Raw genomic sequence first — 17,940 nt, 5'->3', positions numbered from 1 at the left:
CGGACTCGCGCACGTAGGGTTCCGTACCATAAAGCAAAAAAAAAACGGAAAAAAATGCAAAAAGAAAACGGTCACCCATCCAAGTACTGACCACGCCCGACGTTGCTTAACTTTGGTCAAAAATCACGTTTGCTGTATGGGAGCCCCACTTAAATCTTTATTTCATTCTGTTTTTAGTATTTGTTGTTATAGCGGCAACAGGAATACATCATCTGTGAAAATTTCAACTGTCTAGCTATCACGGTTCGTGAGATACAGCCTGGTGACAGACAGACGGACGGACGGACGGACGGACGGATAGCGAAGTCTTAGTAATAGGGTCCCGTTTTACCCTTTGGGTACGGAACCCTAAAAAATATTCGGTATTAACAACGTAGTAAGTAAATAACGACAAAATGCATGAATGATGAGCTATTTTTGCGATTGACTGCGCAGTCGTCCCGATAAATTTGTGTCTAACTGTCACGAGGCGTTATGTGACAAGGATCAGGCGTGAAATATTTTATTACGTACTACTTGCTACAACGAAGTAGGCTTTCAAGATAAGACTGCTGCTCACAAAAATATCTCTATTATTTCCAATCAATTAGAAGTACATTAATGCATCGTGCGTTCAGAATTTTAGTATTAACTCAATGCAATTTTTTAAGAAAATCGTTAGTACGTTAACAGATTTGCGTATCAGATGTGACTGCGGTACTGTGAGAAAGTTGATTGTGATCTGATTTTCTTAAATATTGTGAACATCTTACGTATTTTATAATCTGATGTGTACAGTGACTTGGTTTCGACTGTAATGCTGTATTATTGTTTTTCTTAAAATTTTCTTATAACTTTAACTTTGACAATGTACAATTGTACATATGCCATACGATAAATAAATAATTATGATTTTCAAATAAAAAAAAAATACCAAACCCACCAATGCCGATTTTTCAAGCATATTAATTTTAATTGTTCAATATCTAATTTGTATATAAGAATATAAAAAGAAAATACATTTTTCATTATATTTTTAAGTTAAATATTAATATAAAATTAGCAGTCGGGATGAAGCCGATCTCAAAGGATGAGTAGGTGTTAAGGTGCTAGACTAGTGTTTTTTAAAGCCGGTTATACATGCCATGACTGTTGATATGTACCAAACCTAATCAACAGTATATGCTTAAAGAGTTGCTTAGGCAATGAAATGAATGAATGTTGTTATGTAATGAAATATTTTTTGTTAGAAAATTGTTGAAGCCCGCGTGACATGTAATCGGAATCGAGTGTAGAATAGACGGGTCCGAACGGTGTTTACACGGCGCGGCCAGCGCAAACATCAGGTGTCTGGGCTTCAATTAGTTTAATCGAACTTTCCGCCCGCGCGATTATATCACTGCCCATGTCACTCTATATTTACACCCTTTCTCATATATTTTCATTGGCGGTGTTATTCGACTTTTACGAGCGTCTAGCTTTAGAAGTGCTGAACTATTACCGCGGCTGTCAATCAGCGTGACGAAAGTAAACCAAGGCTGTCGCCGAATAAATTAAAATATATGACGTCAACTTTGCTCAAACATTGGCTTACCTGGTTCGAGCTGATGCGAGTCCAAAGGGCGGTCTAACAATTTGTCGCCGAATATATCCCGACAGTAGTTGGCTATCTTGGCCTGCTGGCGTGGGTTGCAGTGGTTCTCGAAGCTGAGTATGACGGGCAAGTCCGAGGTTTTGAAGGCGCTCTCCGCGATAGCTTCCAGCACCTCCTTGGCGCTGATCTCCGGCACAAAGGTGTAGCCGTGCACGATCACCGGCTCCTCCGTGCGGCCGTTCCAGAAATCTAGTTCCACGCATCTGTATAAAATGAAGAATACTAATTCACAAATTAAATTACCTATTTTGTTATGTTATTACTTATAAATTACGTTTTGTCTTTAATGAATGGGAGTTTTCATTTTCGCTCGCTTGTTAATTTATGCGTCCCACGACCCGGCACTAATTCAATATTAACACTGGACTATTGTCTTTAATTTTTAATTCGTTTTTACTGTAAAAGTATCTCAAATCGTTGTTCTTTAAGCTATGTATTCTTGGAAATATTTTATTATATGTATTTAGGTACACAAAGTTAATCTGAGCTATTAAGGTCGATCAAGAGCTATTGTCCGGTAGCACATTTGTTGGTATAACGTTATTAAAAATGCATTAATGTAATTTGGAGAGTTTTCTAACATAAAATATTTTCGATAAGCAAATCGTTAGTACAACCACATATCACTACCTAGTACGTGGTCATAGCCATGTTTATTCACAAATGTCTACGAGTAATAATATGAGTGCCGCACTTGTATGTCACGTGGTAAAGATAACCTATTTGTTGTGATCAAAACGCAGACTGCGGTGAGCTGCGGCCATAGAAGTAGCGGCTACAGGGCCTGGGTCTAGGGCGGCAAAGACTGCAAATCCGCCACTAGTTCTTTGGTACCACATGGACGCACCTGCAGCCGGCGAGCAAGCTCTGCCGGTAGATCTCGACGCTGGACTTGCCGGTGATCTGGTGGCCGGTGAGGTACGTGTTGTGCGAACTGTTGATGAAGTAGTGCGCCATCGGCTGGTCCATGTCGTCGCTCAGGTCTAATTTGTTGGGCGCCACTATTGGGTTATCCTCCGACATTAAGAATCTGGAATGTGGGGTCTTTACTAGAATTTTTTTTACATCGAAATTAACATAGCCGGTACTACTGAATTTGAGCTTAATGTCCATTTAAAGAAAAGTGCAACCGTCAATAAAAGCGTACTTCAAAAATGAAATATTTTACGTAAACAATTATATTATTCTCATTAAAAAGGAACAAGCATCCCGGCTGCATGCATATGTTTGCTATCTACGTATACCAAAAAAACAGCCACATTTGTTACTTAAAATAACTACCCCTATTTGCGTTGCACCTGGGTTTTAAAATGCATTCATAAATTTTAATGAGTCCGTTTTAAACTTCTTCCTTATATATTTATAACAACTATTGGGTGACCGATTTTAACCTATTGAACAATCAACAACAATATATATAGGTAGATAGATAGGCGCGCTTTTGAGTTTCCCGCTGTAGTATAACGCGAAAATGTCTGCACACGTTCGCAGAACTGAAAATACAGTATACGACGGCCAGCGGCGCCAGAGTGAAAAAATATTTATTCAGAATATTGAAACCATCGAATATTAAAACGAATACAAACCTCTCAAGGAGGTTTTCATTTCGGTTGAACTTTGTTATGTTTGTTACCTTAGAACTACGTCATTCCTCGACCGATTTGGAAAAATATTTTTTTGATTGAAAGTATATGTGTTGTACTTACAAATTACTAAATACATAATCTTTTGAGCATACTTGTAGCGCTATTTTTATTTTAATCTAAAAACCAAGTCTTTGCATTTAAGCAGTGTTAGGTACTTGGTAAAATTCATTTATTTATTTTATTTAGATATTTAATTCAGGCAACAAGGCCCATATTACAAATACCTTATAGACTAACATACATATGTATTTTATAAACTTAAAACTAAACACTATTTAGACGACAAAACGGCGTGGCTCCGTTGTGTCGGCTGCTCTTGTGTCGGAAATGGAACTGCCCATGAAGACTAGAATGGAACACCTCCAGTAGATATTTTACGTCATGGGGCTAATTGTATGTACATAATTGACTAATTGTTATGAGATAATTTTAATGGCATTTCAAACTGTTTTGATATTTTTTTTATAAAAGATTATAATCGTCATTTTCAACATAAGTACTAGTAATTAATACACCTCATGTTTTAAAAAACATCCATTCTTATTTCATGTTCTCAGATCACATTAATAAAAAGTAGAATACATACGGAATAAACATAACTGTCATGTTAATAGTCATAAGCGCGAAACAAATAATGCCAAATTAAAAGATAAATGACCAGACTAAGAAATAGAGCTCCTAATATAAATTGTATATTTCATGCGATAACGCTTGTAAAGCAACAAAACAAAGTTTTATATGACTTCACCGATACTTTTTAATTCTTGATGTTTATTGTTTACGTCTTGGTGATTACATTATTTCAAGAAGACACATTGGATAAAGTATTTATGAGTCATATAAACATACCTTAAAAATCCGTCAAACGTGAGCTGCGATCTCTGCTGGTGGTACTTGTTGTGTTCGTACGCCTTGATCAGGTCCTTGGCTTTCTGGATGTCCGCGTACGGGTGGAGGATCTCGTTTAGGCGCGGGTCCCGCTGCACCTCGTTGAGGAAATCCACCAGCTGCGCCGCTGACAGGTGCGGCTTGCCGTCCGTTCTACACGATTTTAGACACAAAATTTATATTTAGTAAGCATTCTTTGAGCTTAAAGGAGAAAACCAGAGAGTTTCGTTAACCTTGGTGCATAATATTCGATAAATAATCTAGCTACTAGGCTCTGTGAGCTGTAGACCTCGTAAATCCCCATGGCTCAGGCATTTTTCAAAAATTCCAGAAACTGAATTGTCAAAAAAATATATTTAATCACGGAATCTCACAAAATTTCACGAGAATCTCTTGAGCATTGCGATCTGTAGAGGAAAATATCCGGACATACGAAAACAAATTTGCCCCAGCTGAAGCGGAGAACTTCGCTAACGCTCGGTCAATAAACATAGTTCACGTCTAGTTAGTCAAATTTGACTAATTTCCCAGCGTTCAATTTGACTAACATGTTTTTTGATTTGACACATCCATCCATCTTACATTAAAGAGGACATTACAATCATAAAACTTATTATAGTGCCATAAGCTGATTTGATATTAAAGTTGATGTTATATGACGTGGTCATTTATGTAATACGACGTTGGGACGTTTCATATCACTATACCTTATCACCAATGGTCTATCCACCAACAGGCACTTGTATACGGGTTGGCTAAAAACAACTGCATTCACGTTGCCAGTGAAGTTTTGGGATTAAACTGAGCAACTTTTACTACGGGTCCAACACCGAAATAGCGAAACAAAAATTTTCTTGATTCATACATTTTGGCTGGTCCATTTTCTATGGGAGAGTAAATTTTTTTTTTCACCATTTCGAGATTGGTCCCATAGTAAAAGTTGCTCAGTAAGTATAATCCGAAAACCTCCCTGGCAACAGGAATGCATTTATTTTTAGCCACCGTGTATCCATAATATATATTAAAGATGCTGACTGCAGTTACCTATTGATTTCAATCGTTTAGGCTTCCCTCCCTGCCCCGCTCCGTTTCAATGCCCGACTAAGTTATAAACTGTCAATTAAACAACCAACGAACGTTGAATTATAAACTCACAGGCTGTTGAATATCTTTTGCGCGTCGCTCCGCTGCGTGAGGCTCTTGTAAAAGTTGAAGAAGTCCTCGAACTGGAACTTGGATTGGCTGATGGTGTCATTCTTGCCTGTAGGAAGCCCCGACTCGCTGAGGGCTTTCTCCACCCGCTTCTTGTCCTCCTTGTTCTGAGCGAATAGGCGGACGATGCTGGTAGAAAAACAATTGTGTTAATCTAGTTTCGGAAACTGGAAATATATTCATTTAACCTTTAACATTATATACGATTTGGATAATTAGCGAATGAATCCTTTTATTCTGCATAGCTAAGCTTGTATAAATATGTCTTTCACGGATGCAAGAGCATAACATTGGAGATGTTGTGTAACTTCATCAATTAAAAGAATTGCAGGAAGAAGTTCTGCTCGTAAGCTTACTTTAACCCAAAATAAATTATGTGACTACTAGAATAAACATAATCTGATTTCATTTATGCCCTATTATTTATACATAGTAATAGAACGTAGGTAGTTGCAGTATTAAATCAAGTCATAAAACATTTTAACATCAAAGCAAGGTCCGTCCAATCTCATCCAGACCAATTTCGGTAAAAGTTTTAAAGTAGGTATGACAGCGTAACGCTCCAGGGCAATAAGGGATGAGCTTTCGCAGTCGGCCGGCTAAATCGCATTACTGGATGCGCCGCACCGGCAAACTTGACCGTAACACGGATATTGGACAGGTAACATATTTACTGAATCGAAACTGACCTCTCTAAAGGATCCTGTAATCGATGGTGCCAAACAGGACCATATTATTAAGCCTCCGCTATCCCTCAGGCTGTCAGTGTCAACCATTCTGTATCTCAATGAATCGTAATAAATAAGGCAACAGTGGAATTTTTCACAGAATGTATTTCTATTGGCATTAACATTATGTATATGTAATGTAGGTATTTGTATTTGCATAAAAATTACGTTTTAATTAAAGTAAATTATACCAATATAGGTAATTAAATTAAAAATTAAAACACATTTTCATATCATTCAAAAAGTAGGTATTTACGAATACGAACACATTTTGAGTAGTCCGACATGCATTTGACCAGTGTTTCATTATAACTTGTAAGACAGTGTTTTTCGGGTTTGCAGTTATGTAGGTAAGTAAGGTACATGTAATAAGTTTTTTATCCTTTTTTTATTTAGTACCTACGGTCTACGTCAAAGATATAATATCTATGCACTTTATTTTATTCAAGCAATAACGTGCAAAATATATAGATTGCCTATATTATTTTCGTCAATCGTAGATTCGTAGCATAACGACACAATTTTATAAGATTTGTTGAAGATAAGAAAGAGCCGGTTATGTCATATCCTCATAATTGATGATGATTAGGTAATACAAACAAACAATCCAATGTGTGACATCGCCAAACATAGCTATGACATTATGTTCGCCAAGTGTGCTAACATTGTGGAGGATTGATTTAAAAGACAAATATTGTTTTAAGTACCGCCAATTTTAGAAGAACCGAATATCACGCTTTTGAAACTTCAAAAAGCAAGAATATCTTTTCGAGGAGGTATAATATAAAAATAAAACTAATTAAGCAATACTCGCACAGTGACAAAAAAGATTTTGACACAGAAGACAAGATACGGTAATTTACGCCAGTCAGCTACACTTCATAAGTGTTAGTGGTCGATAATGTAGGTCTCATCAACACGCTATTTTTACGCCGTTGTTATAGTACTTAGACGAGCAATAGTTGTAGGTACACTTGTATTAGGTACTATTACGATCTCGACCAAATTTACAATAGAGCAATATCTAGCCGGATTTTCAGAAAATATTTAAGTGCTGGGAATTGACACACAATATAACATTCCTTCATTTCCTCCTATATTAATATTTATGTTATACGACCTAAAAGAATAATATATTGAAATCCTAATATACAATTTCAACTCAATCCGACCTCTGGAACAGTAAGAACGTGCTAACACTGATTATACACAAGATATTATCATCCGGTATAAGTTGGCAGCAATTTTCATTGCCAAGAAAATAACTCCAATGACCATCGTTTTCAAACTTATACTTATGAACTCAAACTCAACAGTGTCTACCTAACTTAACTAACAGTTAACTAAGTTAACTAACTTTCTCACAATACAACAAAGCCGCAAATATCTAACTTTTGACAAATTTCGATTGCATACGGTCAGGGTCGTCGAATTAGGTTATGGCCGATCCTCGGTTATCACGCCACCTAGTGATTTTACTACGCAATTTGTAGCTCTCAAAATGCCCTATGTTTTCGAAAGTTTCACTGCATTACTTTTGTAAATGGGTCATTTAGTTTAGAATTGGGTCAACCGAGTGAGTTACACTGAGGATTAATGTCAACCGTATGTGGTTTCATCATAAAATTGACAGATATAAGTTTTTTATTTGAATATAAATCAAGATATTCTCGACCGTCCAATTGAAAATAAATTTGCCCACACGCAAAGTGTTTTTTGGGGACCGGCCGATCAATAATAGTACATTTCGTTAATGCAATAAATAAGAGTCTATAATTAAATGTATTCCGAAAAAGGAGCGAAATAAAATAGGAGTAGCGCGGTATTTTTATTTTTAACAATGCGTAAGCCCAAGTGTGCCAGAAATCACTTCGGCGTCAAAAGTTTCATTAAGCTCATTTCGTGATCCATCATACGAGGAAAATTGTTATCGCTGCTGTATTGTTATGATTTCGTTGGCGAGCGAAATGAAGTTAATTACGATTAATTAATGAAAGCAGCTATTTGATTACAAATCGGTATCAAACATGCGATAATAATGAACCAAAATAAATCATTGTTTCGGTATTGTATGTATATCTTCCTTTTAAAGCTTCGTATAATTTATTATACATCCTTTATTTATCATTATTAGCCTATGAAAGTCGCATCGTTGACATACATGACTGCCAAAACACAGAGCGACAACAATTTACATTTACATGGATTCCATTAAACGCCTGACCAGTACAAAACATAAATTTTATTTTAGGGCAATATTATACCCACAAGGGTACAATATACCCGTTATTACCATTGGCTACGAATATTAATACTCGGCGATCCGTCTTGGCTATTGTGACCCAATAGCCCGCAACATTCATTGGATGCCAAATATAAGAGGCAACATTTTAACAAATTCGCTGAAATACGCCGCAGTAAAGTTGTCAAATTGGACTCCACTCGGAGTGATTAGCTATTTACCAGATTGAATCCAGATACCATTAAATGAGAAAGACAGCCAATTTCCATACATATTTAGGGGCGTCTCTCTTCCTCGGCATTGTTTAAAGAGGGATCTGATGCCAAGCTCATATATTTATGGAATGTATCTTTTAATGAACTGAGAACCTTGGGAGTGTGCCTTTTACAACGTGGGCAAGCAAGTGAGTTAAGTGATTTTGAGGATACGTGTTTATACTATTTAGTTGTCTTTGAATGTAACAAATATTTTGGCACGTTCGTGAGGCATATAACTTTCAACATTTAACATATAGCAAACCAATAAAACAAACAATTCATAATCTCAGTTTTGCCTGACATTATTTTTAATATTCCTTTTATTATAAATGCGAAAATTACCACTTTATCTATTTAAATAAGCGGTCGGTCTCTACATACACACAAAATGAAGAAGAGGGTTATTTTTTATTGGAGATACCATTTCATCGCAATCAACAACCAAACAAAATATTTACTTTGCCAAATAATAATTAAAGGTTTTTTAATTACTTCTGGGTCATTAGTCATAATCATAAATGACCTATTAAAAATTTGACAATCTTGACATGTAATAAAATACTAGTAGTCATCCGTTTCTTGATTACAATTGATACTAGTCAGTGATTACATTGTTTAAAAATATTCACAACCGTTGAATGAAATCGTTCATTTAGCAAAACAGACATTGTATGCGTGCAACAAGTTTTAAACAACACTTTGAAGAATAATGTAGGTATGCCACAGGGGACCAGAGGGCTGGCCAGTATTTTGCTCAACGCATTAGTATTGCCATACAACGTGGCAATGCGGCCAGCCTTCTGGGCACATTGCCCATCGGCAGTGACTTGGGGGACGTTTTTTATTTATATAGGCTCTTTATTTCAAGTTTATTTAGTTTAGAAATAGTTGGTATTATTATTTTTAAGCCAATGTAAAGTTTTATATTTATTTAATAGTGTATTAATAAATATTTCCCTTTAGCAAAAAAAAATGTAGGTCTTATATATAAACTTTATATCACAAATATTACACATTATTTAAGTCCGTAGGTATATTTCTTCGCAAAAATGTTTCAGGAGATCAGGATATGTCATAATGGTTCTGTAAATTTTAAATGAATTGATCAAGATACAAAGTAGTAAGTAGTAATTTAGACTTTCAGAGTCAACAACAGCAAACGAGTCAGAACGCATACACTGTATTCCATTCAATCTAAACTTTCCACATTCGTTGGCAGATATCCCTAGTTCGAATTTCCAATATGCTTTCAATGGAGCACTATCACGCGGTGCAGTTCGATGGATTATTTTTTTTTTCGATATAGGCTTCTCTAATGCTGGTTTAGAAGTTTAAACCGGGAACCATACATACATATGTATAGTAAAAACCGGACAAGTGCGAGTCGAACTCGCCCACATAGGGCTCCGTGTTCCGTGCAAATTTAACTTAAGGGGCCCACTGATTACCAGTTCGCCGGACGATATCAGCCGGTCTGTTGTTCGGAGCTGTCAAATTTTTCCTTTAACTGGCAGGCTGATATCGTCCGGCGGACTGGTAATCAGTGGGTCCCATTAGGGATTTTATATTACTTATTTTCTTATTTGTTTTATTTTTTAGAAATTTATAGTTTTCAGATTCTTCTCTGTACTCGTAGTGTAAGTAACCTATCAATCTTGATTCCTTTGAGTGTCGAAATAATATGTATAAGTTTTTTGCGGCATAAAACGGGCGTATCTTTTTATTACGTTCAGTTAACTTTTAATTTTTTACAGATTCATGGGACTGTAGACCGACCCCTGAGGACCTTAGTTATAGTTTAAATTTCAACTCGATACCTCACCTTCACGCATTCCCGACATAAAGGGTCTTGACTGAAAGACGGACGGACGGACAACAAAGTGATCATATAAGGGTTCCTTTTTCCGTTTGTCGTACGGAACCCTAAAAAAATATCATAAGTTAATATGTAGGTTCTATGTCATTCTTAACTAACCATACTGCTTTTCACCCGAAGAAGTAACGCAAGCAATAAATGACACAACATTATAATAAAAACCGGGCAAGTGCGAGTCGGACTCGCGCACGAAGGGTTCCGTACCATAATGCAAAAAAAAAAAAGCAAAGAAAAAAACGGTCACCCATCCAAGTACTGACCCCTCCCGACGTTGCTTAACTTTGGTCAAAAATCACGTTTGCTGTATGGGAGCCCCATTTAAATCTTTATTTTATTCTGTTTTTAGTATTTGTTGTTATAGCGGCAACAGAAATACATCATCTGTGAAAATTTCAACTGTCTAGCTATCACGGTTCGTGAGATACAGCCTGGTGACAGACGGACGGACGGACGGACGGACGGACAGCGAAGTCTTAGTAATAGGGTCCCGTTTTACCCTTTGGGTACGGAACCCTAAAAATGCTACAATCAAAGCCGGTCAAGTGCATGTTGGAGTAGGGCATGGAATGTTCCGAAGTATCACAATTCTTTTTATAACGATAGACTTACGCTTGATCGGTAATTAATTTGTAGGTAGGTATTTTCAATTAAGTACACAATTTTGCTATAGTATTATATAGGCAATGTACATATATACCCGCAGTGTAAAAGTGTCAACTGTCTGTCTACGTCTTACTGTTCAAGAGATATACCCCGCTGCAAAACAGAGGGACGGACAGTGGAGGCATGGTATAGAATCCGAATATTTTTTAAAGTTTTACATGTGTAATTTTTTTAAGTAGGTCATTCTGTGTCACGTACCATCATTGCATATTTTACAAAAGTATCAGTCGTCGCTTCACCTCTCAACACCAGGGTGCACTCACGTCAACCTGTCAACCGTTTCGCAAATACCACAGCCACGTATCTCCACGCTGACAACTAATATAAGCTTTCATCTCATCTCTGGATACAGCGGGTGCCATCCCCATGTAGTCACCTGCAATAATATGTTACACAACGAAGACCGCATAAATATCTGACACGATCTTATTTGTAAAGCCATAACAGCATGTCACATATTTTTGCGGTCTTCGAAGAGTAACATATTATTGCAGGTGACTGTACAATGTACATTGTATTTTCGTTTACCAACTGAACTTGCAAAATAGTCCCGCGAGATCTACTCGCCGCTGGAGGGTGATACAGACGTAGTAGGTACATAATTATTTTCCATCGTATTTTCTCGGAATCGTTCGTATTTGTCATGCTACATCAGTCAACCCCAGTACTTAATGTACCGAGACTGACTGAAATATCAAGACAGGCTCGTACGTTTCCGTGAAAATACGATGGAAAATAATTATGCACTAAATCTGTATAATCGTATTATTATGCGTAAATATTTGATCTGTCACCTGTCGACTGTTAAATTCCTTCAACCAGAAATATCACTGTCAGTTTCATAACAAGAAATAACTATCTGAATATACAATCACATCAAACTTACATAATATGTATCTGATCCGCATAGGTAACTCCGCGTCGACAAATTAGTCGTTGTCAAACTCTACCTATACGATTATATTATAAGGGCTGATTTAGACGACGCGCGAACTCGTATGCGATTTTATACCGACCAATTAAATACCGCAATGTAATGAAACTCGAGTTCTCGCACCATGTAAATTGGGCCTTAAGTGTACAGCCTATCTCTGAATACACAGGAAACCAGAAGACATACTAAACCTGTAAAACTGATATACCTATAGTTTTTAGATAGCTAAGCAGACGGCGCCCTGGGTCATAATACACATAATTAAAGATTCAATTTAGTCCCCTAATCGTCATTGGCACCATCCCACTAACCCGGGGTTAAGTCGTTAACCCAGTGTCAAATTGTACTGGTAACCATGGTAACTCCAGGTTTAACCGGTTAACCCCGGTTTTGTGGGATGGTGCAAGTGGCGCTAAAAAAATCAAAAAACTAATGGTAAGCTCACTTACTTTTTAACGAGTATCTTTCCAGACTTGTCTGCTTTAAGGGTGATTTTGGTGTGCATCTTCTCTAGAAACTTGATGGTGGGGTTGTTGAGCTGGTTCAGGTTGTATGCCAATGCGAAAAGCTCTTCGGTCCACATCTGTCAACAAAACGCGAGGTCAATAATCATATAAAACGTGCATATATGTGACGTCCCACGGTCAAAGGTACCTTATGGCGGGTATGGAGTTATGCATACCCCAGTAATCTACAATAAATAAGCTATCGATAACACAAAAGATCAACCTCCTAAGTTGCGTAGTTACAGAGATATGATTTTTTGAAAATAATGTTGTGAAATGAGCAACTTTACGATACAGAAGTTTTAAGTTTAGCCGCCTAAAAAACTATGTTCCTGAAGTAAGTTACATAGTTGACTACAAATAATAATACCTTATATATCTGAGATTAAAAAAATGTTGCGACTTGTTCTGTAATGCAAATAGAAACCTTTGATACCGACTGATTTATGTGTATACTAACCAGTCTCTTGAAAATAAAGTTTTATTTCATTTTCACGATTGATTGCAATGAGCTCTCAAGATTTAAATTTTATCTATTAGAAAACGACACTGAGAGACAGTTTAAGCAAAAAACAATACCGATTTAGAGGTGAAAATGTATTTTCTGACTTTTTCATATAAAATCAGAAAATTGAATATTTTTACTTTTAATGTAACACACAATCAATTTTTCTGAGCACATATGAAAGAAATTCTGTCATTCAAATGAAATAAATCCTAAAACCCCAACTAAATACTATATTTAACCCCTTATGCCACTTTAAACTTACATAACAATAACAGTATTTGCTCCATACATTTACGAAAAGGTACCTTATGGAAATAAATCTAATAATACATCACTACAAAACATCAATCACATTGAAGCTTTTATCTTTTATGAATAGAAAATATTAATTTACATTAAACTGCCACAAATTTAATTGGTTCTTCGTCATAATAATCTTAAAAAAGACCAATAATTTGTATGTAATGAAAAGGTACCTTGTGGTTAAGTTACATGATGAGGCATGATGATGATGGAACAGTTAGGATAAACTAATAATATTTTGGGGTAAAGATGTTATAAATCGTCTATTTCTTATCAATAGTATATTTTGGTTGCCATTGAAGACAAGCGGCATTGAGGTTCAATGACCTTAGATATTCCATAAGGTAATGCGTCGGGTATTGGCATTTTTCAGCAAACCAATGGCTGATTTATTGCATGCGACCAAACCAAATGAAGATTATTCTAGTTAAGAAAGACTTGACGAGAGTAACTTTAGTATAATAGCAGGCTACTTGGATTTATAATGTCGGTCGATGTACGGTTATAATATTTGCTAGGCGCCCCAACCAGAACTGAAATTATCAAATTAGTTTTGCAGAATGCTAATACAGTTCTCTACCAAACTTCTTTTCCCGTATTGACTAGTTTTTTTGGAAATTTTCAACCTTTTTTCCATAAGGTACCTTTTTACTAAACTCTGAGACGACGTTACTAGGCTTATAACTAACTTATAACAAAAATAAAAACAGGTAAACGAACGTTACGCATTAAGGTTTGAGATCACACAATAAAAAAAAATTGAGCATTTTTTCACCTCTTTACAAAACATTTCATAACTCCGAAACTAGAAACCCTCATAAGGTACCTTTTCCTGTGGAACGTCACATATGTATAAATAAACGGAAAGTTATCAAATAATACCTACTTACATAGTCTTACTAAGAGAGGGCGTGAAGCCAGGAAATAGAAGGAAATGAAAGATTTAGAGCGACACCGAAACTTACGACGGAAGATATGGACGTTGCGCGGGTTTTGACTTTTATCTCAATAACTCTGAAATTTCTTCTACTGTGTGTACTTCTGAATATACTTCTTGTAAAATTTTTCCAATCAAATCCCTTTGCTATATCACTACCTAGCTAATTAATGCTAAAATTATACTACTATGCAGGGTAACCAATATACACGACTGAAAATAAATAAAAAAATTAGATGTTCTCGTAATTTTTTTGGCATCTTAACCTTTTAAGGTTTCGGTTGGATAGAGTCCGTCGGATCATTCTACAAAAATCTCCTTCCCCTAGCCATACTTATTCGAAAATTCCCAGGAAATTATCATCTCATTTTTGGAGATTATGTAACTCGTGACAAATTCTATCTACAGCCAAAACAGAATCTGTAGGCCAAGCACATGATTGGCGCGACAGTATCTCGCTGCGAGATAGACTACCCGTTTTTTTCTAAATGTATTAATAAAAGAGAGACAGGTAGTCTATCTCGCGGCGAGATACTGTCGCGCCAATCATGTGCTAGCCCGGCAGGGGAATGAGATTCCAGTGGAGAATGACCCGTCCTAGTTTCTGTGTGAACAACATAGTTTCATGCATCTACTTAACCTCGCGATTAAAACGTGTAAAATTAAATTTTACATAAAAACTACAAAATTACGTTTGCGTAAAAGTATATTCCTTAGTAGGCAGGGTCACTATCAACTATCGACAAGGCTGGGACACCGTTAAACTAGCATCTAAGTACTGTTAGTAAAAATATTTTAATTTGTCATTCGTCAAACGGGCATAACGCGGGCCGGGCGAAGAAAGAAAAAAACCATGTTAATAACATCTCTATCAAAAATAAAAAACATATTCCGTTTATTCTATTTTTGTTACGTAGCACTATCCATCAATCTTAATTGTTGATATCGCACCGTAATACACATACGCCGACGTCTAAAGACGACGCTGAAAGCGTGGTATATCAAAATCGGATTTGCACCTGATCCGCTGCCAAGAATAATATTTGTGACAGGCTGAACGAATAAAAGGAAAACCGGGAGGCAGGTGAATCCGAATATATACCAGACCAGAGATTGAAGTTGTGCTCATTACCGCTACAAGGTGCCAGCACTAAAGAGGCACAGTGTTAAAAATATAATGCGGTGCATTTTATACGACCTAAATAGTGAAAACCGCGCATACAGTGCACATTTTAATGGTTACTTTTTCAGTGATATTAATTCTAATTTTGGCGCACACAGTCGGACTCATTACTCATTATGAATGGGTAGCTAGGAGCCAAAAAACTTTCGTATCAAAATATTAATTTAAGTTTAAAACTTTTTAATACGAGGATATTGGAATACTCACTCATATCGATTTTTCTTGCATAAATACTTCAAAAGCAGGAGAGGTTCACAATAAGATGATATTTACTCACCTATCTCTTTTGGGTTCGTTGTGTATTCAATAATTTATTAGTTTAAATATCACTTTACACAATAATGTGCTAAACTTCAACACAATGCCTCTTCTCAACGTGAGATCGTGAAGTAGATAGATAAATATTTTTCACCACGCAAGCTTAAAGCTTTTCTTGATTGTTCAAAAACTCATCAGAACATTGCAAATTATCCACAAGAGTGGAAAAGTAATTTGATGCAAATTTAAATTTGTTTCCATCATGTTGGCTGATACAATTGACTTTTAAATGGTGATTTTGAATGATAACTATTTAATAACGTTTATTTGGGTTTGATTTGGTTTGATGTTTTCCTTTTACTATTTTTTCCTAGTGTTGATGTGGTCATAAAAATTGTTTGACTTGATGGCAAATTGGTTTAACCCTCGTGCCCTGAAGCCCTCGCAACGCTCAAGAACCTACTTTTCAAACCACTGGCTACGCTCGGGGATCGGATACAATTTGGGGATCTTTCCCTTGCTCGAATATCAATATTAGCACGAGTGGTTAAATGACAACTTTGCCGCCTTGTAATACAAATAGCTTTATTATTTCAGAGTGTAAAGTATGTCTACTAAAAGTAAAATGAAAGCCACTGACTGGAGGCTGGATATCAGAGAAAGAGGCCAAAGAGAACTTTTACTTTGTACATTTTACTTTTAAACGGCGCAGCGTTTGTCTTCGCCCAATCAAAACTCGCACTGAGAGAAAAATCATCACCAGGAATTAAAAAACAGTTCTGTACTGGGGGAAAAAATGAAGTTTTAGTAATAATCATGGACGTTTCACTATTTCTGTAAAGTTTATTTATTTCTACAAACAGCTCAGTAATCCCAAATATAATTTCAACAAACAGATAATAGAAATTGCAAGAACTAATAGAAATTGCAAAAGTCAATTTGTTCCTATTAGTAAACTCTCCTTGTCCCCGGATTAAGTTTATTTTTGTAATTCTAAGTGTATTTTTGTTGTACTTTTCTCTCAGTGCGTCAAGTTTACTCTGTCCAGTCGAGAAGACGAATAGAAAATATGTAGCATCCAAAAAAAAATACGCCAGACATTATTAATGATAATGACTCCTTAAGTACAGTGAAACGTTAATTTGCATTTCAACAGTTAACACAAATCTTCAACTAATTAAATCAATTAACGCGTAGCAGGACTCCTACTTTAAGTAAAACTTGAGACTCGAGTTTCGATTGTTTTGCGAGACACTGCGCGATTGGTGGAGCCGGACAAGAAACTCACAAGCCTCGGGGTGACATATCGATTAAACGTCCAAAACTCGCATGCTAAGAATGATGGAGCGATACAAAAGTTTATCAATCCCAAAGTATGACAAATAACATAACTGAAATGACAAAATTGTACTTCAGGCAAACGCGTACTGTAGGTTAGGTACTTCACCACGTTTGACCATCGTTAACGCAACAGCGTAATAAATATGCTCCGTAAATTATTGAAACGACGCGTAGGCAGACTTATGATTACTAAAACGATGCGTTTATTGTGTTAAGTAGGCTAAAATAGGATTCTAGCTACCATCAATGTCTTCCCGCAATTATACCAAGAAAACTTATTTCCCTGACGTATGCAGTATGCACATTTCAACAATCTCATTTACTGTAGTACTTATGATCGGTAGGAAAGAAATATCTAGTTGGCCACCTATTGAAAGTACCTATATCATTGATATCATCAAACGGTCTATATTCCCAAATAACTTAAAAGCTTTGTTCGATGCAGAACTAAATATTCATACAATCGCGCCGCCTCTGATGTGCGAAAATTAGATGCTGAAAATCGATTTATAGCCTCATGAAGCGTTCCACAATTTTGGTGGCACAATTATGAAGTGGATATCTATTCGATAATATTTTGGAGACTTTTAACTTTTACAATAAGTATGTTTTTGTTAAGTATTATTTTTTATTTCCTGAGCCACTGTGGTGCACTCCACTTGTGTTTAAATCAATAAATAAATATGTAAATATGTAGTTAGATAGTTAGTTTACAAGTTTTGTGTGTTCTACTAACATTAGTTGTAAGATTAAAATGTGTCACTAACGAAATTGATCCTTTGTTGGTCTTAAATTTTATGTTAATTTAATTTATTTCAGATTAGA

General features: G+C 36.1%; 1 protein-coding gene across 1 annotated transcript in view; it reads right to left on the bottom strand.

Annotated features, from left to right (window-relative positions):
* LOC134663994 (1-phosphatidylinositol 4,5-bisphosphate phosphodiesterase classes I and II) overlaps positions 1-17,940 on the bottom strand; it is a 57,443-nt gene that overhangs the window by 10,924 nt on the left and 28,579 nt on the right. The window contains exons 4-8 of the mRNA XM_063520559.1: positions 12,529-12,662; positions 5,323-5,508; positions 4,129-4,320; positions 2,481-2,663; positions 1,574-1,836 (exon numbers count right to left, since the gene is read on the bottom strand). Coding sequence (XP_063376629.1) covers positions 1,574-1,836; positions 2,481-2,663; positions 4,129-4,320; positions 5,323-5,508; positions 12,529-12,662 — 958 coding nt within the window. The remainder of the gene's footprint in view (positions 1-1,573; positions 1,837-2,480; positions 2,664-4,128; positions 4,321-5,322; positions 5,509-12,528; positions 12,663-17,940) is intronic.

The sequence above is a fragment of the Cydia fagiglandana genome, chromosome 1 (assembly GCF_963556715.1).
Source record: "Cydia fagiglandana chromosome 1, ilCydFagi1.1, whole genome shotgun sequence".
NCBI lineage: Eukaryota > Metazoa > Arthropoda > Insecta > Lepidoptera > Tortricidae > Cydia > Cydia fagiglandana.
Note: the sequence above shows the minus strand (reverse complement) of the source record. Positions and strands in the feature narration are given on the sequence as shown.